This window comes from Clinocottus analis, unplaced genomic scaffold, assembly GCF_023055335.1.
Source record: "Clinocottus analis isolate CAN_PGR_092001 unplaced genomic scaffold, fCliAna1.0.p SCAF_10, whole genome shotgun sequence".
In the NCBI taxonomy this organism is placed as follows: domain Eukaryota; kingdom Metazoa; phylum Chordata; class Actinopteri; order Perciformes; family Cottidae; genus Clinocottus; species Clinocottus analis.
Genome location: NW_027175821.1, coordinates 6,225,025 through 6,250,624, shown reverse-complemented (window position 1 = coordinate 6,250,624; position 25,600 = coordinate 6,225,025). Strand labels below are relative to the sequence as shown.

Below are 25,600 nucleotides of genomic sequence, written 5' to 3'. Positions count from 1 at the left end.
TTCCCTAAATACATTTCCCCGTCAATCAGTGTTGTGTATGACCTGTCGACATGGACATTCTTTTGAGCATTAATAGTTATGGGGAAATGCTTGGGTTATACTCAAAGCGAGGGAAGTGAAGTGGCAACACTCTAGAAGAACACAACTCACGCCTCACCCGCCTTTCTACAGATAGCTGCAACAAATGGGACTTTAAAGCATTTTTCTCCCGATATTTTTCACACCAGCCTGCACCTTCATTTCCCCTCTCAAAATGCGAAGGCAGCACATTACACTTGATTTACAAATTCATTTTGAGTTTACGGTATCTGTAGCAAGCCGCTGACCAAAAGACATTTATCTGAAGCTGTCCTGGCTGGCAGCGTCGAGGCATTTCTCATAGATAGTAAGCAGGTTGGTTATTTGATAGTGCTTAAAAGGCTGTAGTGTGCCAATATTATTTTATGTTCTCCACATACGACTAACAGCTTTTTCTGACCCCGTTTCCCATGTTTCTTCGCTCCTCCTTTGCACCCTCTCTCCCTCTCGTTGCATCCATTGCAGACTCCCGAGGAGTTGGACGACTCTGACTTTGAGACTGGATGCTCTGATATTTGCAGCAGGACCAGCGTGCAAACAGAGGATGACCAGCTTATTGCCGGCCAGAGTGCACGGGTAAGATGTCCGTCGCCTCTTCGAGTATTTACAGATATTCCTGAGTCTTACCTCTTGCCTTCAAAACAATCTTAGGTTGTCAAATGGCATCATGTGGGATTCATACAAATGAAGACGTATGCATTATTTGAAGTAGAAATATTCTTAATACTTTCTATGGCATAATAGGCAAAAAAGATACATATTTACTAACGAGCTTGCGTTTCATGCTTCTGTGATGGAGTTTAATATTACCATGGAACTTCAGTAAATTCATGTGACGTGTTTAACAATCACTTGCCTGGTTCAATACAATGTAGTCCAGAATATTACATAATCAAAAGGGCAATGTAATACCTCATTCACAAGGCTGTAGTGGCAGATAATATTAGTATACATGCTTTTGTAATTGTACGCTCATGTTAATGTCAGAGCCACTGTTGTTCTTTCAAACAATCCGCCCACAATCTTATTGTCAATAGATTATGTACAGTTGGCTTGGCCATAACTAGTGTGACTCACGTTTTTCCTCACACAACTGTTGAGTACAGCAAGATCTCATTTATGGCGTTGAAATAGTGATGGGGTCTAGTCTAAAGATGTTACATGAGTTCAAGACTTCAAGTATAACTTAGTACTATAATATACTTATAGTACAGAGTTATAGTAGCTCTCTGAGTAAAGATTTGTGTATTTCATCCTCCAGACTGTTACATTTTTTTTATTTTTTTTTAGTTATGTGAGCTGTTTTTTTTTACTTTTTCAAATATCGTGTCCACGCCTAAAGCAGTGAATTTGTGTTGGCGGGTTGATATGTTGAAGGTCCAGGTTAGACTGGAAACAACTCAGCAGAAAAATAAGTCTAAGGCTATTGTTCGCCCTCTTCATAAGAGATAAATTTAAGTGTTTAAAAGTACGAAGTAATAAATTAATCTAAAAATAAACAGCTATTGGCCGAGTGATCCACCAGTAAATTGCCGTGCCGGTTGTTTTGTTCACCACAGATTATCCGGCCGTTTTGTTAGGCAGGGGCTTTTCATCTTTGCAGTGGCTCAAACTGCTTTATTCAAGCTTAGGTGACTCTTGAGAGCAAGTCCTATTTACCAGTAATGGAATCTACGCTCTCGCGATGATATTCGATTTCCAGCTCTTAAGCGTCTGCACACTTCTGCCTCACAGGCTCATTCATTGAATGTCTGATTGCCTGTTTGGAAACTGCCCTTTAACCGCCAAGCCCAAGAGGATGGATAGAAATGGTGCTAAACACATTTGCACTTGATATTAAGTAGCGCAAGACAAATGCCCTTGTATTGATCTTCTTCAGTGACCAGAGGCATTGAGTTCAATAAATGTATTTTTTTTTCTCCAGTAGATGTCCCATACTATTACTTAGTGGGAGTGAACCCCGTTTTGAACCCAGCTTCTGTAGTTGAAACAAAAAATAAATAAATCACAGTCCCCACTTAACCTGGACCAATCAACAAAATGACCATCTCAGAGCACTGGTGCTGATTTACTGAAAGGATAGTCGTCATTTTTCATTCTTAAGACTTCACTCCAGCGTGGAGTTGCCATGCATTTTATTACTAAAATTCAGCACTTTGAGTGAAACAAACAAGTGAGTGTCCTAATAAATAGAAGGTTTAAAAACATTATTTGCTTTAAGGACAAATTTGTTACAGAGCTGTAATGGAGTATTGTGACCATTAAAGCAAGTGTAAAATATGAAAGAAGTACCCTAGTATCACAGTGGTCTTCTGCTTTGATATCAAACAACACCATGCTCCTGCCTGGCAAGAAAGTGCATCTATATCCAAAGAAACCACAGGATATGATGTCAAACAAAATGCCCCGGAGACCGTAATGGCTTCAGTAACAGTAAGCCGAGGTCTTGTGGACTAACCCTCTCTGTTTTCCGTGATTTCTCCTCCAGGCTATCATGGCCCAGTTGCCCCAGGAGCAGAGGGCGATAATTGCCGAACAGGTGGCTAGCTTCCAGGAAGAGAAGAGCAAGCTGGATGCCGAGGTATCCAAGTGGGATGACAGCGGCAATGACATCATTGTGTTGGCTAAGCAGATGTGCATGATCATGATGGAGATGACAGACTTCACCAGGTGAGTTTGAACTAACAGCTTGTTTCGCACCCTGAGCCGTTTGTCTCCCCAAGCAGATGATGTCTGCATTTAGTAATTGTAGACATTCTTCTGGCCTCAGAATACGTTTGAATGAATGGTTTGTAGTCTGCCTGTACATTTTAAGTTTGCAGTCTGTTACAGGACCGATGTGCATCTATCACCTTACCGTCCTTGCATTAATATTCCTATAGATGTGCATTCCAAGCAGAATGCCCCCGAGACAAAATGCACGTTTAAATTAAGCCAAATACAATTGCTTAATAAGCCACACATTTGTTTCCCAACATTCGCCCGTATCTGCACACTACTATGCACCCAGTTTAACACTACTGTTCATGCATCAACGCTCTTCATTTTCCTTAAGCAGCACTGTAGGTAGGATTTTGTTCTTGATTATTTTTTCCTTCTTCCCCTAATCTTAATTTGCTGGTGCACGAATAAAGCTGGGTGTGCACGGTAAATCGTAAATGGGCCGTCTCAGTCAGCAGAGCTGCTGTAAGGTGGCCACATTCACCCTTGTCAATGGTTTGTTGAGACAATTAAGACGGTCGAAAAAACATCTCTGGAATCGGGGTTTGTAGTTGAATAGTATGAAACCTATTTGCAGTAAACCATTAAGTGTGTCTGAAATCTGAGGTTACAAGCAGGTTATTTGCTGGAAACCTGTTTCATATGTCAGAAGTATTGATTCCTGCCAAACTGCTGTTTTCAACAGTGTAACAAACTACTTGACAGAGATGAAAAGTGTATTTGAATTTATCAACACCTCAGTGGTTTTCAAAAACATCAATGATTTAAATGTAAGCGAAAGGATGGCACCGCCACCAAAATATACAGATTTGGAGCAGATTTGTCAATCAAATTAATCAATACTCTTGTATGACAATACTTATTTAATGATTTCTGATATTGTCAACTTCCTAAAATAATGATCTAAGTCATTTTTTGACAAAAATGATTGTTGCCTAAACCATCTCATGATGTCACCTCAAGTAAAAAATGACCTCCAACCTTAGTTGAACAGATCATGCGATGCCTCCCTTGTAGTTTAATGTCAAGAGTGTGACTAGATGTTTTTTGGGGGGGTTTTCGGAAAAAAGGACTTTGGCCATTCTTTTAGGAAGGTGACAATATGGTGAAATATTCCTAAGTATTGTTTGTAAAAAACACACAATAGGATTGAACGGACAAGCTGTTTATTTTATTTCAGGACATACTGCTTTTGCGTGCGTGCGTGCGTTGGGGGGGAGATGTGAGGAGTCATTTTGATTAGCGGACTACATTTGTATGACTGTGCCTTTTTTAAACATTTTCAAGTGAGTTACTCAGAGGACATTTTGTGCCTAACTCTGAGTCACATCCTTAATGATGAAATGCTGCCTCGCTGTCTTCTGAATGGGTCAAATATCCCATCTCCTCAGCCAAAGAAGTACAATGCTGTGGCAGAGATTTAAATACTAGCGCACCCATTGATCTGACTGAGGTCACACAGAACCCTACAATTTGTTATTTGTGGTTCTTTCATCGAGAGGACCAAGGAAAAAAATAAGAATAATTGCTGTCTTTTCGCATGACATACACGTAAATGGATGCAAATGACGCGGCTTCCATCTCAAGAGTGGACTCGGTGTTTCTTTATTAGATGGCGTCAGTTGTGTCTATATACTTTTTAAGAGGTTATTGATGGCAGTGACGTCTTTTAGCAACACATCCGTCTTTCTCAGTTTTACAGCATAATGCAGACCCAAGGAATTCAAAAGAATAAGTGCTTTCCAACAATAAAAACAGCCTGTTGAAGCTTTTTTTTAACTGTATTTATGGGAAATGTGTTTCCCTATGAATACCATTTCACATATTGCTCTTAATTATTTATTATATTTTCTGTGATTCCAGATGTAGTTTTCAAATTTGTTTTTAATGGATTTTTTTACAACCAAAAACAACAAGCCTATATTGGCAGAAGAAAAACATAATTGTGAACCCATTCGCGAAAACACAACATAGATTCGCAGCCTTTCTTTTTTTTTTGGGACCGAGAAGTGTCTTCAGATATGTCGCTGTTTCTAATCAAAAAGGTGTGTTGGTGCTGAACAACAGGTGACTATTTTCCTGAAATATAGCTGCTCACCTCTCACCCTGAAAGCAAAAGCAATGAACACAAAATCACATTTCATTCATGAGCCAGTTAGACTCAGGAGAATGGTAATGTGTCAACCACTTCACAGTAGCGCACGCTCAAGCAATAAAAGTAGAGAAAAGCAGATTTCTGCTGGATGCCCCATGAGACATTTTGATAGGCAGTGTCTGAATATATATATATATATATATATATATATATATATATATATATATATATATATATATATATATATATATATATATATATATATATATATATATATATATATATATATATAACACCCAAGCCTCTTTATCCTCTGCATGCTTCATTTCAGATTTAATAACGAACCTTCTCTGTTTTTAATTTGAACTGCAGTGTCATAGTTTGATATCCTAAATGGATACGGTTTTCTAAATTTAAATGTGTATTGGAAGTGCACCATTGCTAACATGTGCCACTGTCACAGCAACAGCGGTCATCCCTAGCTGATGTTGATTATTCACGGAGTTCACCTGATTTAATGTGCACATAGACGCCAATCCACCATCTGGGCTCACATTTTTAGGAACCTAAGATGGCAATTGATAAGATACTTTATTGGTTCTTACAATATATAATTGGACACTAGTATAAAATTCGAAAGGACATTTTTTCTTCTTTATATCACATTAAAACCATAATGTTGAGTAATATCATCCTGGATTGCCAAGTTTTGAATTCAGAGTTTGTTAGAGCTTTATTATCTTTGACCCTACTGATGATCAATATGACCAGGTTCAGTGTTTAAGGACATACTATTCGCCATGCTCGGTTATTTCCATTCGAAAAATAAGTTAATAAAAGAAAGCTGTGGGAATGGCTTTGGTTCCTGTGTTTTTAATAGGGCAGTTTGTGTAATTTATGGGCTAATACCAGAACTTAGTATTGTGACTTTTCTTATTGGGCAGTGTGAGGCTTTGGATAGACATTGGTCTATGCCAGTGAGTGCCTGCAGAACCTCACATGGATGTTGGTCGGGGTGAATATATATCTTCACATTAGGCCTTGACTCTCTCTGGTGGCTGCAGCAAATGGAAGGTCAGTCACTGACTAATTCAGCCAGGCCTAAATGATTGCCCCCTTAACCTTGAGCTGGCACAAAGCTCTGCCAAGGTTAATGCTGTGTGAGGTAATTGTTCTGGACCTCTCTCCTGACAAATCTGCAGAGAGTGAGAGAGATTCTTTGCGAGTCCTGCACTGCTTATGGCTCTTTGACGGCACTCATGAATAAGGCATGTGTGGCTCGGAAACACGCAACATATTTGAGAGCCACCTGTCTCAGAGCGGCATTCTGTGCTGTGAAGCGATCGGGCCGATGTGGCTTACACCCATCTGGACGCCTGCAGCTGTCACCAGACCTGAAGTCCCCAGTTTATTCTCCATGTAAAAATCCACTACGAAAATCCTACAAGGGTGTCGTCCTGTCAGTTGTTTGCTTGTCTATATCCCGTGGCCTCTTTTTGCTTTTGCCCATCGTCACTTACTACGCCACCTGGGCAGAGCTGGAGACGGTGAAGAAACTCAGCAGCTGGCTCTTTATTTATAAGGGCTAAAGAGAGGCTTATTTTTAGGAAGTTCACTCAAATCAGTGGTTGCTGTATTCATGCTTTGCAATATGTTTTTTTTATTTTGGTAAACTATAACAACACTCTTTTTAAACTCACTCCATTCAGGCTTCCCTGCATCACAATGCCTGCAGCTCTGTCTCTAGAGGTTGACTTGACCCCGGAGAACTTCCAGTCTGAGCTCTGACGCATGGCCCCTTCCACGAGGACCCTGACTTGCTTCACAGTAGAGTAGCAGAGGAGCACAAGACAGGCGAAGGGTCGGAGATGGGAAGCGAGTGAACAGAACACAAAAATCCATCTGTTCTGGGTTGGATGGCTCATTTTTTAGCCTGGAGAGAGCAGCTTTGAATCCAATTTGTGTCTCATGCCAACTGTGTCCCAGAGTCCCTTGTGGGGGCAGAAAACAAATGCAAATAGCTGACAAGCTTTACAGTGGGTCGGGTCAGGGCTTAACTGACCTGTACTCGGGACGGGCCTCGTTTGGCCCTAGAATGGTCAACAACGGATGCTCAGCATTCGGACGATGAGCAAAGTCTTCAATTTGAATTGTTCTCTCTTTCCTCTTCGTCCATTACTTGGCTGATAATGACTGTACAAGTGACGAGCTGGTGTGCGTGTAGCGTTTTTGAAAGCAACCAACATTTCTCCGCCAACAGACCAGTCGGATTTGCGTCTTAGCCTTCTAATAAAACCCTTCAAAGCTGCTTGACTAAAAAGGGCCAAGCGGCACATTGCTTAGCTTCTGTGCCAGTCTGCTTTTCCATACTGGAAGTGTGCAGTCTGCCCTCATCTGCAGGTAATGGACTATGGATACAAGCTTGCTCCAAAAAGGGATGGCTCTTTTTTATCTTTTTTTATTATTTATAATACAAGGTAGATTTAAGTGAGCATTTCTGTGATCATAGAAAGCATATGACACTGTTGACCACTCTGATACGATGGCTTCTTCAATCCCGACGATGATCCTGCTGCATATTTCTTAAAATCAAGTCACCGACATATATTATCTATCGTGTGCTAAGTAATGGAGGGAAAAAAATGTAACGCCTTCATTTGGTAAGTGGGTTGATCTTGCTCGAAAAGAGTGGTAGTACAAGCGCCGAGGTCCCAATCTTTAAGGGCAGCCCTGAGAGTGAAGGCTGCCCCTCCATTTAATGGGTTATAAAACATGCCCAGCTTTGACTGAACAATACCGCGCCAGACTGTTGGTGTTTTATGTCATATTAAAGGAGATCGAGAAACGGTGACTAAACTTTACACTTTTTCTCCCCAGGGGGAAAGGGCCTCTGAAGAATACGTCTGACGTCATCAGCGCCGCCAAGAAAATTGCAGAGGCAGGATCACGAATGGACAAGCTGGGCCGCACCATCGCCGACAATGTAAGTCTTTGATGAACCTCCATCCCAAAAGAGTTAATGTTGGCGACGGCTTTTGTGCTGGCGACCCCAGTAGATAATTAGGGTTGTGCCACATTGACACCGTCGGGGCACGACAGAAAAAACTAGTGCTCCAACACACAGGGTAAATGAGAGAAAATCACTTATTTGTTTGTGTAGCACGGACTTTGACACAGCGCTAATGTCATGTCTAATGCAAATGCCATGTTTCAGGCACAGGGAAACCACATTTGTAACCAGATGTTACAAATTAATTAATTTACGTAAACTCTGATCCTGTATCATATTGACATATTTTCCTATTGTTTATTGGTGATACCCTTATAATGTGCTCAAAAAAATCGGACCAGCACATGTAAGGGGTGCGTTTTATCACTGTGACGGTCACTAATTTACCTCAAACGTCACATTTACTCTCCCCTAAATCATTAATGTTTTAAATATGGCACACAAGTTGACACCAAGTTTAGAGTTGGACGTTTTTTTTATTCCACTCGCTCTCTGCTCTGCAGCAGGAACTGATCTCGCTGCACGTTGTTGTGCTCGCCGAAAAAAAAACGTATTCTCCGTACTGATTGCATTTTGACACATCTTTCTTTTGTTTTTAAATGTTAACCAAACAGTGCTGCGTCAAAGCCAGATTTAAAGATCAGGAAGTAAACTTTTCTCTCGGCATTTTCTGTCATCTTAATACTTAGAAAGCTGTATAAAAAATAAAAGTTACAAATCAACTCTTGGTACATGGAGTTTTGTTTTTGCACACACACCTTTTCTTTTAAGTCACGTCTTCTCATTTGCACACTTAGGAGCAAATCCAAGTAAAAGGCTTGCACAGTAGAGTGCTTCAGATGTTAACAACTGCTATGATTTGTTATTCATGAGACGCCCCTTACCAGTCTTTGCCAATTTCTTTCAGGATCAAACACTCCCTCCTTCTCTCTCATTCTTCCATCTCCCACTCCCCAATTCCCAATTCCATCATCCCTACACATCTATCCTTTACCCCAGAGACTATGGTCCTTGACTTTGGGAAACACACATTCAATTATCCATGGCTTCATATTTCACTTAAATACTTGCACTGTACCACCTCAGGGAAACACTGTACATGATTTATCCGCCAACTTATTCATTTGCCATCTCTTAGGCAGGGGCTTATAGTCTGGGTGTCGGCACCGTGGATACAGTTTGTTGTTAAATCATGGAAGAGTTTTGTTGTGATGTTTGCAACAAGACATGGTTGTCGGATTGAGGTCTTATCCCAACTTCGGTTACTCCTGTGGTTCAAACGTAGCAGCTGTCTGTTTCTTCCGTACACACACACACACAGTCGCTCAGAAAGGCACATGCTGGCTTTAGATGTTTGCTGTAAGATTTCAATTTCGATAACATTGGCAGCGTTGTCAGTCTCACTCTTGCCCTGGTTTAGTTGACGTCTTTGCTGATATGTTGGCAACACGTTGAAACAGCATTACGCCTCTTTGTTGAGTGACAGCGTTTCATGGCCGACTATGAAACATGGATTTTGATGCCATGCATTAACACATCGCTTTGAGTCTGTTTTGCACAATAAATATTTGTCTCTTTGTCTCTAAATGGCCCAGGTTTGCCGACACAAGGCAGTGGTTAATAGTTAATTCCAGGATTATGTAGTTAAAGTTTTACATCATAGCTTTCTTTCAGTTTTCTTCGTGTAATAAACAGCAATATTCTGGGGCAGTTGTGAAATATATTCCACATGTCTTAAGACTGGAGGGAAAAATATAAATCCCAGGCTTATAAACCATTTTTTTTCCATAAATTGTGCTCTTACTCCAAGGGGATGTAAGACGTAGATTAATTCCCTCCTAGTCTAATATAATGAGCCACTGGCCTCAAAGAGCCCTCCCTGCACGTCTGATATTTTATTTAAGGTGACCCCAGATCTGTGATATTAGGCCCTATGTTTATCACAAAGTAAAAATCGTATCTGTTCTGACCTAATTGCATCGGCATCATTTGAATGGGGAATAAGCCGTTCTGGAAAGTGACTTTTTATTTTTATGCCTCACTGCCGCTTTTGAAGATGCACATTCACTTTAATGAAAACAGTGTTATCCCCTAAAGAAAACAGATGGGCAACTGTGCAGGTGTGTGTGTGTGTGTGTGTGTGTGTGTGTGTGTGTGTGTGTGTGTGTGTGTGTGTGTGTGTGTGTGTGTGTGTGTGTGTGTGTGTGTGTCTATGCCGACACATGAACACGTCTGTCGACGGGCCTGCCTCTCCACTAATGCGTGTGTGCATACAGATGTGTTAGATTAGTGTGGACCGCTTCATTCTCTCATCCTCAACTATTTGTCAGTAACTCGTGTCTGTGTCTGTTCCTCTGTGTATATATGTTTGTGAGTGTGTACACTGTCGGGGGGTCTTGGGGTTTGAAGCACTCAAAGTATGAATAAATGAAGAGCTTTGGCTGTTGGAACAGAAGTCTTTGCCAAGAGTGGGGACCCCTGCAGCCTCTGCACCCATCCAGCTGTCCCTCATAGCCTTTCCCTCTCAGCAGAGACCAAAACACTGGATCAGGCGACACTCACCCGTAACGCATCAGCCAGGGCTCCCAGGGATGGACATGGGGTGGGCAAGAGAAAGATGGAGAGATAGGAAAAGTGGAAAGGATGGGGGTGGGAGTTTTGCGCGGAGTTAGGAACATCCCTCCTGAGAGATGAATCCATTAAGAGTGCTTCGCCTTTTAATTAGCAGTGTAATTGCCAGGTGGCAGTTTTTTAAAGTGTATTTATTTACGCAGGCAGTTTATATTTAGGGCCGCAGCTCTAACAAAGCAGGAAATGCCACAGGCGCACTTACAGCAAATGCATGGCATGTTGGGATGGTCCAAATACTCTGGCAGCAATAGTTGTGTGAATCCACCACCAAGATGTACACATACTGACAGTCAGAGGAGCAAAGGCAATGCTGGGACTGCTCATTAGACTCGGCATATTAATCACTTGTGCTCTGTGCCTCTGGCCTGGAGGGCCTATGAGGGTTTACTTCTCACATAAAACACATCAGCAGATGGTCCCAGACTGATAGCACAGCATCGCACCACGCAGTTTCCCTTCGCAAGACTGTGTCGTCTCGTGTTTTCTTACGCGTGCATTGTGTACAAGTGAGATGTTATGGTGGACGTGGTCTAGTTAGGCGTCTTCAGAAATACAGTCAGATATGTGTAATGGAGCCTTGTTAAAGTTTAAAGAAATGAGTGTAGCGCAGAGATGAGCTGCAGAATTTAGGTCAGTGCCGTACAAAGGTCTGCACTGCAGTTTATTAAGAATTTATGACCCTCCTCTGCAGGGCACCTTATGAGAATTCAATCAGAGCAGGCTGGTAAACAAATAATACTATGTAATTGAGATTTATAACGCAAATGTGTTTGCCACAATGCAGCCCATACATTTCTGCTGCTTGCCTGCTCCACACATAAACACTTGCATGTAAACATACAAAAAACATGCACATAAAATAAGGCTTACATATTTAGAGAATAGGCATGTGCATATGGCGTATGTGTTTGTTGTGCAAGCTTTATTCTTATGATGTATACTGACACACATTGTGCACTTTTCCAATTTGCATTCAATCAGTGGAGATTTATGGTGATCCATGGGCTCTTGTTGCTGGTCACAGTCTAATCCCAGCTCTGGCCCTAGACGCTCAACAAGCAGACAAGGTTATAAATTACCAACTGCAGTGGGGAAGCAAACTCACCCAAAGAGCCCACAAATTCTCAGCTCAGCAGTTCAAGGGTCAGCCCTCAGCCAACTGCAGTTCAGCCCAACCAAGTGGAGCCCACCTTATTTGCTGCTTGAGAAAATGTATCAACTCCCAATTGATTGTTTTTAAAACGCCATTTACCCACGATAATTCAATATTTCAACGCTTTATGACGATCCAGACTGCTCAATAAAAGGCGTCTAGCCTTGATGGAGCCGCGTTTGGTAGCCAAAGAGCTCCCAGAGGTGGATAATCATTTGGAAAGAGCATAGAAAGTACAGCCAGACGTCCATCAGATGATTGTAGGACCATGATTTGGGGTGGATAAATGGTGTCTAGCTTTTTAATATTTTTTTTTTGAAACACAGAAGTACTGTGAAGCACCATGCAATACCGACAGTTGTGCGAGTGTCTGTCTGTCTCTTTGTCTGTTGCGCGCTCTCTCTGTTGAGACACTGACAAATATGTGAAATAAGTAGGCAATATAAATCCCTCAATCATAAACGGCAGTAACACCAGGCTATTTTTAATAAATATACTAGATGGATTTTGAATACCATGTCTTCGGGGGGTAATTGAAACTCGCGGAGAACAGAGGGGAGGGAAGTCAAAAGCGTGTAGTGCATACTTGATAATTTGTCAGACAGAGATCGTTTATATCTGATATAATATGTAATTTGTATCACTAATAGTAGATTATGAATGTGTTTTCTTGCCATATTTGCCTGCAGGATCTGTATAGTTTAAGATTGTGAGCCGGCTTCAGAACGTAGCGCTGTGGCATATCCCGTGTGAACGCCCACATTGGCACCGAAAGGACGTAGCCAGCCCCTCTGAAGGTTGCGGCGCTTTGCGTCACTTTCCCATCCAGTGTGAACCCGGCGTCAGTCTTTGACTCAACTTGCATTTGGAAATCTGAGGGATTTTTTTAGCCGTCCGGTTAAAGTGAGCCAAAAGCAGTAAAGGGATGGGCCAAATTACAGTCTGAATGTCAAACATTCATTTGTAAATGTTTTAACATGCCTGTTCGTTCTTACCTATTCTGTAGCAACCGTGTTCATTTATAAGTTTAGCTGAGGGGGACTACAGTGAAATGCCTGACTGACAGGTGCAGCGTGAGCATTAAAAATTGACGAGAGCCATTTAATTGGTCCCTGTGGTTACCTCTAAAGTCTGTCTTTTTGGCTCGCCCCAGCCGGATTCTCTCCTGTCATACCCAGACTCTGTCTGCTTCACTGTCACATTAACATTCCCAAGTGCCAGTGTGATTGAATTTGCCCCACACAAATGCAGAGCATCTTTTTAGCGGATGCGGTGAGGAGAGGAGATCTGGCCATCATCAACCTGTTTGTAATGGATCTTGATTGATATCAGTCGACCGTGGCAGATTTATATTTAGCCATCAACGGTAACATAATCAGCACCAGACTCTACTAAATCTAATGTACAGCACATTTGTGTAAAGCCTATTAACCAGGCTGTGCACAGAAAATACCTGCGCCCTCAACTGCATCAGAGGTCTTGTGTCTAGGGAATCTGTCTGTGCAAGGTTTCATCCAGCAGTAAAAATGTTCAGTTCTACCCTTTCAGTCCTTTTTCATCATTGTATTCTCTGAAACCGCTTCCACGTTTTAAACTCTGTGTAATATCTTAGAATACTGCTACGTTACTGTGTGTTCATCTTGAAGTGTCTCTGGACTTCAGCTCCGAATCGATCATTTCTTATCCCTGCCTTGCCACATCTTCCACTCCAGTTGCCCGAAGCACAGGATGATCTTTCTAGTGCTTTGTTTCCTGTATCTTCAACTTTTCCATGGTTTTCAGTCACACTATTTTCCCCAGTGGCAGTGCACTGTAACACCGTAACGTATATAGCTCTGCAACCCTGCAAAGCCCCGTGGCAGTTTTAAAGTGTAATGGCAGATAAAAGTTCCCCGTGGCTTCTTGTCCTGAAGGTCCTTCCTCAGCTTAGGCACAGTTAATTATCCACAACCCTCCACTGCACAAAAATGTCAGATTTCTCTCCCCCTGCTAGATAGATGTTTGGTATGTTAGAGCAGTAAAGCCACATGGTGAAATGATATGATCTGATATATAGGTTTATGGTAAAGTATTTGTATACTTCTAGAAATATAAACAAGTTCTTTATCGCTGTTTGGCCGTACGTTTTCTGACTCTCCGCTGAACACAAAGCAAATCTCTTAAAACAAACTCACTGGGATATGAGGAAAGTGGAAATATACGTTTTCTCTTTTTCCTCTTTCATTTCATGACAGGAAGTGACTGAAAAACAACACGCATCAGTAAATACCTCTATATTCACCGCTATGTGACATCCTCCAACAGGTTGCTGGCCGTGGCAGCGTTAGAACGCTGCCTTGTCAGTAAATATTGGAAATTGGCATTTCCTGTGGGTGATGCGTCCTGAAAGGTCAGTGCTGGCCAGCTGCAGCACAGGGGCTCCGCCTCTGTCTCTATATAATGGAATTCAGTGAAGCTGCATGGCATTTCCAATGATGGGGCCTGACCTTCCTGATCATCATTTATATCATGGACGTTACCCAACACGTACCACAGTGAAATCCTTTTGTTCAACATCCTGCTCTTTCATTGTTATTGCCTCATTCCCTTTTTCTTATTTTGTCTGCTGCGTTTTTTTGATTCGGTTTACTCATTCGTCTGAACCCTCTCTTACTCAAGCAGTGGCTTGACTCCTACGGCGTGCTGAAACAAAGTCAGAGCTACGTGCACACACTTTGGAAGTAAAGGACTCGTGAATATGGTACGTAGGTGGTACAATTAGAACATTCAAATAATGATCTTCTGCCGAGAAGGCACTGAAAGCCCGCCGCGAAGAGGCAAGGACAACTCCACACGAACCACTGACATTTCTACCTTTACTGCTGGTTCCTTTTTGAAAGATGACTCACCTTTTCTATTAGTTTCCCTTGAAAAGAAACCCAGAGTCTTGTGATGAAGTCTCTTGTGCCCCTCTGCCTGCTTTGCCATCGCTCCATAATAGCCGACGAAGCAAGGTTAACTGTCCCAGTCCATAACTGGCCACACAGCATGTGGGAGACGCGGGAGGCTATATCATCAAGCGTGAGGAACATTTTACAGCAGGAGATGAGATAAAGAAATGGAAAAAAAGACTTCAATGATGGTGGAAGTCACTATTCGAGGAGATCATCACTCAGTGCGAACGAGAACGACGATTAGCGGTGCAACGGATCATAAAGCTCGGACCAGACAAAGATCAGCACAAAAGATTAACAAGAACAAATATAATAATGATCAATGAATATATATGATGATCCATATTGGCAGATACAAATCCCTTTTGTTGTTTGATTTTTTTTTTCTTTCATGAAAAAAATCTTCATGAAAACACACAATTAAACTAAGTAAATAAAATATTGCATTTTTATAGCATGTCATTAGTAGTTTTAATGATGTAATTTCAGCTGCTTCAAGGTTTCGTAAACAGCTCAGAATTCATCACTAATATCTATATTAATGTGAAAACATCAGCTGAATTCAAGTTTCTTACAAACACTGCATTTTACCAGATTACTTTTCAACACATATAATGATAACGTTATAATTTACCTTCACCCAATTCTCATTTCCACTGAACAGAGCCTGAACGCATCATAATGTAACCAAACTGATTACCGATCTGTACGGATCAGTCGTCCGTTACACCACTAGCGACTAACGATCCTTTTGTTCTTTTTCACACCAGAGCGAATTATGTTTTGTGGAATGGAAGTGAATTGTTTATATAGTGATATCACGCGTGAGTTTCCAACACAGTTATAGTGTTTGCACAACCTGTAGATACATTGACACATACGCTTAACAAATAAGCCTCCCTCACGTGACCTTTTGTTACGTGCAGTATCATTATTAATCTTCATATCGTTGAGTGTATAGGATGCTCAGAGTTTGTGGAAACATTGTCACAAACACGGCGCAGGGAGGCACCTGAGCTCCTGCAGCGCTGATCAGCTCGCAAATACCACTCGAGCTAATCACACGCAGTGCTTCTATTTGCATTAACCGAAAATAAAACCGAAACAATCCAAGGTGTTCTTGTCTCTTCTCAGTGCAACTCCTGTATTCACATGTCACACTCAGAGCAGCCTTGCAGAGTTTCCTGAGTGCTGAGTGAAGCCAGCAGCTGAGCTGAGTACGAGCACAAATGATGCTTTCACAGTGCCCTGCTCTCAGCCGTCTGAATACTTCCCCAAGCCCTCATTAGCATGGCTGCTGCATTCAGCCTCATCCCAGGTCTTTGCTATTGCATGTGTGTGACTGTGCGCGCGCACACACACATGCACTGTTACTTACTTAAAGCCCCCTCCCAACTCCAGTTGAATCCTCCTGTCTACGTCCCGTTTCCCCAGTTGGATTTCTCCCCTTATTTACTCCTGCATACGGTTACCCCTCTGGCTCCCTCTTCATCTTTTCTCCAACTACTTCTATTTTCAGTGGTTCTTTCCTTTTTATTCTTTTTTTTGTTGTTTAACCTTCCTGCCTCTCCCATTTTCTCTAGTCTTTCAGCCATGTATGATGATCATCATCCCCTCCAGCTCGCTTCCCCCTCTTCTCCTCCTGCATACCTTTCTTTAATAGAATGTTAACGCTTGCGTTTCCCTCCTCTCCACTTAGCCCATCTTTCTATTAATCAGGAGAGGATGGTAGTGACGGAGGGGACGTTCGATGACCGCTATAGAGCTCTCGATAAGGAACGGGTTAAGTTGCATTGGCTGCGACCTCACAGGGTGGGTTTCTTTGAAGAACGGCGCTTGTGTTTTTTCCGAGTCCTTATTGTACTATAGCACCCCGTCCTTCTGATGGATGATGTGTATGAAAGGGCACAGCTGGCCGGGGCGGTGTGTAAATGCATGCATGGCTGTATGTCTGCGAGTGAGTGCGCTATATTCAGTGGAGCGCTCGACACTCCCACCAGGGATACTGACGCACTCGGCAGGATTAGAGGCATCAAGTCGTAGTCTGTTTGAAGTGTCAAACAAATCTGTATCGAGGATGGTTTTCCTCATCTACCCTTTTGCACGTTGAAAGGAAACTGTGGAAATGTGGATTAAGTGCACTTAAATAGTGGCGATGGCCATTATTTGGAGACATCCGTTCTGTCATTTGCTCACTTGCAGCCAGACACAAAATGGCTCTTCAGTTGGTTGAGACGCATGCAAACACTCGTGCACGCTCTTCAGCCCTGACCTCCCCAACTCCTTCCTGCAGAGAATCCATCAATTAAAAGATTGGCTGCCATTATCTCCCTTTCACCTTTTCCCTGCACTCAGAATTAACAGCTGCCAAAGGACTCCGCCTTCAGACTGCCAAGCACCTGCAAACACTGGTGTCGGCCAGAATTTTCTCTTGGCCTGCTCTGTCCCACACACCCAGACACACACACACGGTCACCCCCGGTTCCTTTCACAGGTAAAGTAAGCTTAGTATGAGATTACCCTCTGATTATCTGTCACAGTCGGTCCCACCACGACCCGATCATCGCCGACATCCCTCCAGTGTGTCGGGTCACTCTGCTGAGATCGGCCATCCGACAAGAGGCCTCAGAGCCCCGTCAGGGTGTTTACATCTCTCTCCTGACGAGCAGCTAACGAGAACTGTGGCCTAATTACTTTTCTGGCATGGGGCTTGTTTAGCAAACTAGGAAAGAGATGGAAGTGGTGTTTGAAGGTGGACCCCAGTCTAATTATGATGAGATGAAATAATTCAAAAAGATTGCCAAACGCTAAATGGCAGGCATTTGTGGAGCTCTTCGCATACTTCTTCTCTCAAGTGGATTTTATGATAATTTATTGGTTTTCTTGCAGTTGATGGATTTCTTTTTTACCTCCCAACATATTTTGTTTCGTGTCCCCAGCTGACTTTCGACAATCTTGTAATGCCTTGTTGTGAACAAGAATAGACGCTTTTTCAACTTTGTATTGATTCCACTGCCACATTTTAAGCGTCCTCTCATCCACTGCGCGTTTCCTCTGAGAATTAATTGTATTTATTGAAGCCTGTTGGAGTGCCCCTCCAAACCCTGAGCAGTTTATCCGCACCCTCACACCTAAAATCAGGCCGGACCGAACTGCAGTTTGTTACATTTAAAATGCATTTCTTATCTATGGACAGGAAGTGTTTGTGTTGCTAAAAGGACTTCACACCAGATGATTACCAACACCTAAAAGTTTTTGATTGACAGCAGTGTTTACCTCCTCATAAAATCAGCATTCTGTGTGACTTGATCGTGCTTAACCCTGTGAAAATGAGTTATCAATCTACAAGGTTTGTGGGCGTGAGTTTGTCATTTTGGCTCTGTGCACGGCCCTAATGTGGGTGTCTACCTTACCTGTCACACTGCTACTAACTCATCTTGATAAAGTGTGAGATCATGGCGTCTGCAGGATCACATAAATATTCAGATTGAGTAGCACCAGCAAGTTACAAAAATTGATTAATGATGCGGCCTGCAAGCAGGTAGTGTTACACCCACAAACCTGTTTGTGCTTATATACGAACTGATGTGCACATTAGTAAACGTGTTTGTCTCTCCCACCCCGCAGTGCCCCGACTCCACCTGTAAGCAGGACCTGCTCGCCTACCTGCAGCGCATCGCCTTGTATTGCCACCAGCTCAACATCTGCAGCAAAGTCAAGGCCGAGGTCCAGAACCTGGGAGGAGAGCTTGTTGTCTCTGGGGTAAGTTCAACATGATCTTAACCGCGGACACCTTGTCTGCAGTCTGCATTGTGCCAAAAGGGCCTTTATGGCAACGAAGAGTAGTGGAGCGGTTGAAATGGGATATTTGGGATATTTATTCAAAAGTTTTTGGGGGACTGCAGCAGACAGTCAGGGTTGGTTGCAATGGCGCAACTTGAAAGTGCAGGTTTAAAAGCATCCAAACAAAAGCTTAAACGAGTAAAGTGAGGGTTTTTTTTCTGGAGCCTTAAGGATGCATTTGTATTAATGTATTTGGGTGTGAAACAATGAACATAAACCGATTTATATTTGTTCCCAATTAAATCCGTTGCCAGAAAGATAATGAAATCAATAGACTGCATTGGCTACTTTCTGAAGTTGTAGTATCTGCTCACATGAATACAAAATATAGGCGGTTCATTCCCTGTAATCAGCGGCTTATATTTATATTGAACAAGAGAGTTAACAGAAATAATACCTTCCTCTGTGCTGGAAGGGACTAATGTTGGCCAACTGTTTGCTAACCTTTTTTTTATTATCATTTAGGATAAGACTGTACAATGCCAGTGTTCACAGAACCTTTAAGCATTAATTAACCACTTACTTGCCATTCAAAGTAATTAAAATGGGTCTTTTCTCTTTCTTATGAAATAATGAATTCCTCCCTCTTCTCTGTGTACTGAAACAAGCCGACGCCTCCCACACTTCAGTCAAGTGCGACCAGTGTCTCTGAGGCTATTAAATTGTGGAGCTTGAATTAGTTTGACCTTTTTCCATATTCTCAAATTTCCTCACTTCTATTTGTATGCCGGACAAAAAGGTTGTCAATTCTTCCGTATATGTAAATGGGGAAAAACAACCGGCTTTGCCTCCACCTCCTTCACAAAGCTAACCCTGCTCCCTCCTCTCCTTTCTCTTTGACACAGCTGGACAGCGCCATGTCCCTCATTCAGGCCGCGAAGAACCTGATGAACACAGTGGTGTCCACTGTCAAGGCGTCCTACGTCGCATCCACAAAATACCAGAAGAACAAAAACATGGAGGCCCTGAATATGCCGGCTATCTCCTGGAGGATGAAAGCTCCCGAGAAGAAGCCGCTGGTGAAGAGGGAGAAGCAGGACGACGGCCAAACCAACAAGGTCAAGAGGTCCTCCCAGAAGAAGCACATCAACCCTGTGCAGGCTCTGAGCGAGTTCAAAGCCATGGATAGCATCTAGAGTATCATGTTCTTGAGTTACAGAGACACACACAAAAGATTGACCAATGAGTTTATATATATATAGATATAGCTTGTCATTCTACTAAAAGAAAACGGTTTTATCGTAATTCTTCCACCTTTGCATAGACGACTTGTCTGTATGACCTATTATATTCCTACACTGCCTCCTTTCTATTCCATACGTTCAGATTTGCTCTCCTCTGAAGCGTTTAACTGTCTCTTCTCTGGAAAATGCAGTTTGAGGGAATTCAACTGGACAAATGCTTCTTTTTTTTTTATTCTATACTTCCCATGTTTTTCTTTCATGTTTATGGGAGGAAGGGAAGCAGATATCAGAGGTATGATAATAACTAATTCCAAGAGGCTTTTGATTATTTTGTATTCTAACCAGTTTTATAGTAATACTGTGGGGTTGCTGGTGTTTTCCACTACAATGTTTGATTATAGCGAAATATCTTCAATACCGCGAATATCAACTATGCAAAATCTGTCTGCCTTATCTTGACTTGAACAAAAACTGTCATTCATTTAGATGTGCTGGGATAACTGGTTTAAGTATGTTTTAGTTCTTTAAGGATCCAAAGTCGATATATTTCCATGTGTGTACCTGCCTTTTTCTAACTTTATACATACTTTTTTGTTATGCCACTATTAACCGTTCAAAAAGGTTTAAACTGACCTGAACACTGTTCAGTGCTGGATGACTAATGATTTGTACCCTTTTCATTTTAGACTGATTCGTTATAATTTGAGCATCTGCATTTTTTTTATTTTTTTTTTATTTTTTTGCTTATTTTGTCCCCATGTTCACATAATGCAGCGAACCGAGGTGACAGAGTTGTTTCTGCTTAACTGGTACATGCGCGCACCGATCCACCCATTTCAGTCAAACTTTGTAAATAAGCCCCGGCTCCTCTGGGTCTGGGAGAACCCAGCGGGCTCCACAACGAGCAGACCCTGCGTCGTGGCTCTCCAAAGCCGGCAAGCTTCATTAACTGTCAATGAGACCAAACGCCTCCGCAATCTCAGAACGTGTCCAAATTGAGGAATCAATATGTTTTTCTCTCCGCAACTTCAGAGGTAGGCGAGGAAAGGAGATGTCTCTGACTTAAAACTCTGCCACTAATCAAAGCGTTACGTCGGGCACAAACTTTATAGAAAACTAGTAACGAGTTGCCGGGAGTTGGAGCTTTAAAATGAAACGGGAGACGGCTTCTTTGTTTTATTTAACTTTAGGTAACAACCGTGGGGATGTTTGTCCAGTCATTCATAGTACCCTGCTGCATTGTGGGGCATCGGTATACAGCGAAGCTCTTGACACCCTGCGGCTCTGTTCTCGGGGCTGAATCTCCGAACTATAGGTGGATGGGCAGGTTATGTTTCTGTACTGTAGAACCAAACGCTTCAGCAGTTTGTCTCTTGCTGTATTTGAGTTTGGATTTTAATGTCGAGTGATATCAAACTACTTTGCTGTGGATTTGTTTTGTTATTGAGAGCTGACTTATCAGTGCACACGTTTCTTATATTCATGTGCCCGCTTTATATCTTAATAAACATTTAAAAATTAAACCGCTGTTCTCTTTCTTATCTGCAGACTGAAGTCATGTTTTTTTTCTCCTCCTCCCATGATCCTTTACTTCCCTTATATGCTTTGTTTTACTGTTCTAACACTTGTAGGAACAAGGAAAGAGTAAGCCACACATGATTTTAGCTTTCGCCCAACATTGTGCGGTGCATAATTAAGGCATTATATTATGTATACATATCTCCCGCAGTCTGCATTACTGACTTGAGGGCTATATGCAGTGTGCTCTTGTAACTTCTGTAATTGGATTGTTCTACTGTTGTGGCTTATTTTCTCTTAAAAAGAAAAGTGCAGCTCTTAACATCAAACGCATTCCTCCGTCGTCTGGTGCCGCCTCGCTAACAAACAATAGCCTGTGAAGAAAATGCAGCGGGAGAAGCGAGCGTGCACAACGAGAAGATAAATGTGTCTGAAGTGAGAACGTATTTGGAATGAATCGTCTCTGCTTCCCAAAGTGTTGAAGTAATTGCACGTCGGAGTCGGTCTGACTCATCACTTGAGAGGAGACGGAGAAGACAAATTCACTTTTTCATATTCCTACACGGGGCAGGGCAGTTTCAGTATCACTTTGTTTTTAGTTTTTTTTTGTGATTGTTCATCGAGTTACCCTTCTTTATCCACTCATGATTTGTTTATACGAAGTGAACCACAGGAAATGGATGTGAAATAGATGGAGGGCATTAGAGAGAAAGAGATTTCCAGACTCCTGCCTGACGACTTTGCCAATCAAACGCTTTAGTTACAGATTGTTTTTATCACATCGGATGTAAACACATTGGCACCAATAAAGAAGGCTAAGTTTTTCGAAGCCACAGCCACTGACCCAGTTTATGTCGCTCCTGTCAGACTGTGTGAGCTGGGTGTTGCTGACTTAATGGTTGTTGGCACCTTGTTCCACATGGTTTGGGATTGAGCAATGATAAAGTTCTTCTGGGCAGATGTTCCAATCCCTGGGTAATATTACAGGTCACATCCCTTGTGACCCCGTTTTGTGTTTAAACTACAAATAAGGTATTTTATCTCAATTCAACGAAAGAGAAACAACATGAAACAAAACAAAAGTGGGCGATGAATTGCAAGAATGCGAACAAACCATTGCTCTATATATTTATATATTTCTGTTCTGGATAAAGAACAGCTCTTGTAAAAGACTACATGTTACAATTTGTTATAATACTAAGAAACACATGAACAAACATTGAAACTAGCACCCTGTTACTGAAAAGGGATTTTCCGTGACCCTGATGTTTAAAAACCAGCACAGACCTTTTAAGTGATTCAGCTTTAAAACGTTCAGCCAGGTAATAAACAGGTGTATATACATATAGATGTATGTGTAGGTATACATATGTCTTTTTATATTATTCTATTTCTTATTTTTTTCTTTATTTCTTTTTTATTTATATGATTATGTGTGTTTTATACATGTATTGTCCAAAAAAAAAAAAAGTTTCAGCAAGTCCAGCTTCTCACAGGAGGACCGGTCCGTCCTGCTGCCCCCAGAGAGAGAAACGCCACCTATGGTGTTCAGCTGACTGGAGGGATGCGAAGCTGATCCTGAGACGGCTCAACACCTACGCTCGCTGCCCCTCAGCTCTTTCTGTGATAGTGAAACTTATTATTTTCTACCGCTGGTAATATCCTGCTTTTCGTTTTGTTTGCACATCGCACACACAAGCTGCTGCCTGCTTTTTGTATGTCTTTCTCATCTAGTGTCCGATGGCTCGATGGTATTGAGGTCTTGTTGTTTCTCCGCCTGTACACCTTGTTGCTCGTGCAGGCGCTCATGCCTGGTGTTAAGGTGCACTTGGCATGTTAATGTGCACTTACTAGCATGTTAACATGCACTAAATTGGTCTGAATGAGAGCTATGCTCATAAGGTTTGGTGTCTTGGAGTTTTTTTTTAAAATCTTTTTAAGTTGCATCTTCATTTATTGTCTTCAGTGTAGCTTCAACTAAAAGTTTGGTCACTTTTTGGATAGTTGTGTTGCTACTTTTGGAGCTTGTGAACACGTCTTGCACCACCGCACAAAGTTGAAACTCACTGCAGAAATGTCACTGACGCCGAGCCCTGACGTCTTGCTTTCAACTTTGTGCTTTACAAGATGAATCATCGCGTGGTGCCACGCAAGCCGAGGAGAAACTATATGCCTGAGAACACCGAGTCAGCATTGACCATACTTGTCTCGGTGGTATTCATGGTTATACCCTAAATTCATTAGGCACTGAGTGCCATAATGACCCCATTCCCATGCACCCATACTCATTATGATGAATAGAACTTTAAAATACAAACCGTTCACTTCATCTCCGTGTGAAGTAGGCCCTCGCTGACTATTAGGAGGAGCCACGTCAGGAGTAAATCTGCCCCGTACGATGTTAATATCCAGACTGGCGTCATTTAGTCTGCCTGTCGGAAAGAAGCCGTGAAGTCTGAAACTGTGAAGGCCTCGCGTCAGTGAACGGTGTCGGTAAATCTCCCATGTGTTTCACTGAGGCCTGTGTGTGGGTGTAGCCTTTTGACTGGGGTTGCAGTGCGTGAAGAAAATGAAACGAACAACAACAACAACAACAAAACAAGTAATCTGCTGTGTCAACAGTTGTGATTACTCTCACTCAACCATGCAGGTAGACCCTGTACAAACTTCACCGGACAATGGAAACTGCAGGGACTTATAATTGTACACAATGTTCAGGCAACAGTGTTGTAAAGCAACGGTTCCCAGGAACGTGATGGATTTCTGCCTCGCTCCAGAACACTCTTTCTTCTTCTTCCAGTGCGTGATTTCTTCAAGGAAATGTTTCCAACCCTGAGATGTCACCGTGGGAATGTTTCAATATAATCTCACAATTTGACTTTTCATCAATACTGTTTGCATACACTTAATACTTTGCAGTGTTGGCCTCGTCTCGCGGAGTCCCTCAAGGACAATTTAAAGTTGTCTGCCGTCCGAAAACGTAGCATTCTTCTGCAATTGATTTTTTTTTTTTCCTGGAGCTGTCCGATGTTCCTGTGTCTTTACATACTGTAGGTTAATTCACATGTGAACATGTTCAAATAGGGCGGTATCAATCCCAGACCAATGTCGCTCTGTTGTTTCTATTTAAAGTGGGCTGGTGATGGTGAACCTTGCTTCGCTTGAAGGGGAGCTGTCCACTCTGCTGTGGTGCTGATTCAGTCTGAAGTCAGACTCGAGCTCGCCAGAGTTGAATACAAAACGACGGCTACATCTGATGTGATCAGTGAGCTCAGTCAGCGATCAGCCTAATCAATTAATTACCATACATACAACCAGTCATTTTTTGCTTATGTATTAGTTGTATAAATGTGTTTTGTTTTGAAGAAAAAAATGACAAGTTGACTTTTTCTGACAAACTATTTGTTTTTATAACTACTGTTTTTAATTATTTTTTTAAAGTAGTGTCAGCAAACAACAAATCATGTACACCAAAATAACAGTAAGGAAAAATTATATATATTTTTTGCAGTAGTGATGTTTAAATAATGCCGTTAATGTATAACCAGACCCGTAGGGGCCGTCAGTGCCAGTAGAGAACACATCACCCCAAGTCTGTAATATTGACCATTAGAGTTGGGCTGGAAAACCAAAATGTGTAGAGAGAGAACGGGTCAACAAGAAACCAGTGACCCTGTAAAGTTTCATAAAACTAGACACGTTTCTTCGGTTTCTGCAAGACCATTTTCATTCCTTCACAGCACATTTTCAAACGTGAAGCTAACCCATATCTGAACCGGCCTGGCAAGCATTTTTAAAAGAAGTGAGTGATTTTTTTTTTCTGTGATGAATTCACTTGAGTTTCTGATAAAAAAAATAAAAATAAAAAAAAGGACTCCTTTTCAGGGCTTTGCTTCAGAATGGTTTCTGCTTTGCTTCTCCCACCACAGCCATTCACGGGGAACCCATGCCATTGTAGGCCAGACCTCCAGTCATGTTAGCAAAACGGTACTCCCAACAAAACAAAACTGGCAATAAACATGTGTCTGGGTTTATAGTTTCTCAACCTGATTTAACGTGTCGTTGCTCTCACCTCATCTCACCCCACGTTGAAGCCAGAACCCACCACAGTGGTCCCCAGACGAAAACATCTCTGTAAATATGGCTGGCCCCAAGAGACTACGTGTTGACGGATAATAATAGAACGGGTTCTCTTCTCTCCTCTCCTCTCTCTTCCAAGGCCTTTTCTTCTTTGAGTGAAACAATACAATGTGTCTGTACCAGACATTTGTACGCAGATATGCTGCAAAGGTGACAGCCTCGCACAACCCCCACTCACCCCCCAAGGCACTGCGAGTTTCCTCCCATCTGTTGTCGCATGACACGTTGGAAAGAAGTTTTATCAATCACAGTGGTCAAGTGTGACAGTTGAATCGATAGCCTACGTTCTCCCAG

The 25,600-nt window shown here is 42.1% G+C and overlaps 1 protein-coding gene across 2 annotated transcripts in view; it reads left to right on the top strand.

The window, feature by feature from the left end:
* The window catches only part of ctnna1 (catenin (cadherin-associated protein), alpha 1), a 74,013-nt gene extending 52,842 nt beyond the window's left edge, over window positions 1-21,171 (top strand). For both annotated transcript variants that reach the window (XM_068584517.1, XM_068584525.1), the window contains exons 14-18: window positions 544-654; window positions 2,567-2,748; window positions 7,772-7,877; window positions 18,249-18,383; window positions 19,310-21,171. In XM_068584517.1, coding sequence (XP_068440618.1) covers window positions 544-654; window positions 2,567-2,748; window positions 7,772-7,877; window positions 18,249-18,383; window positions 19,310-19,600 — 825 coding nt within the window. In that variant the 3' untranslated portion in view covers window positions 19,601-21,171. The remainder of the gene's footprint in view (window positions 1-543; window positions 655-2,566; window positions 2,749-7,771; window positions 7,878-18,248; window positions 18,384-19,309) is intronic.
* The last annotated feature ends 4,429 nt before the right edge of the window (window positions 21,172-25,600 follow it).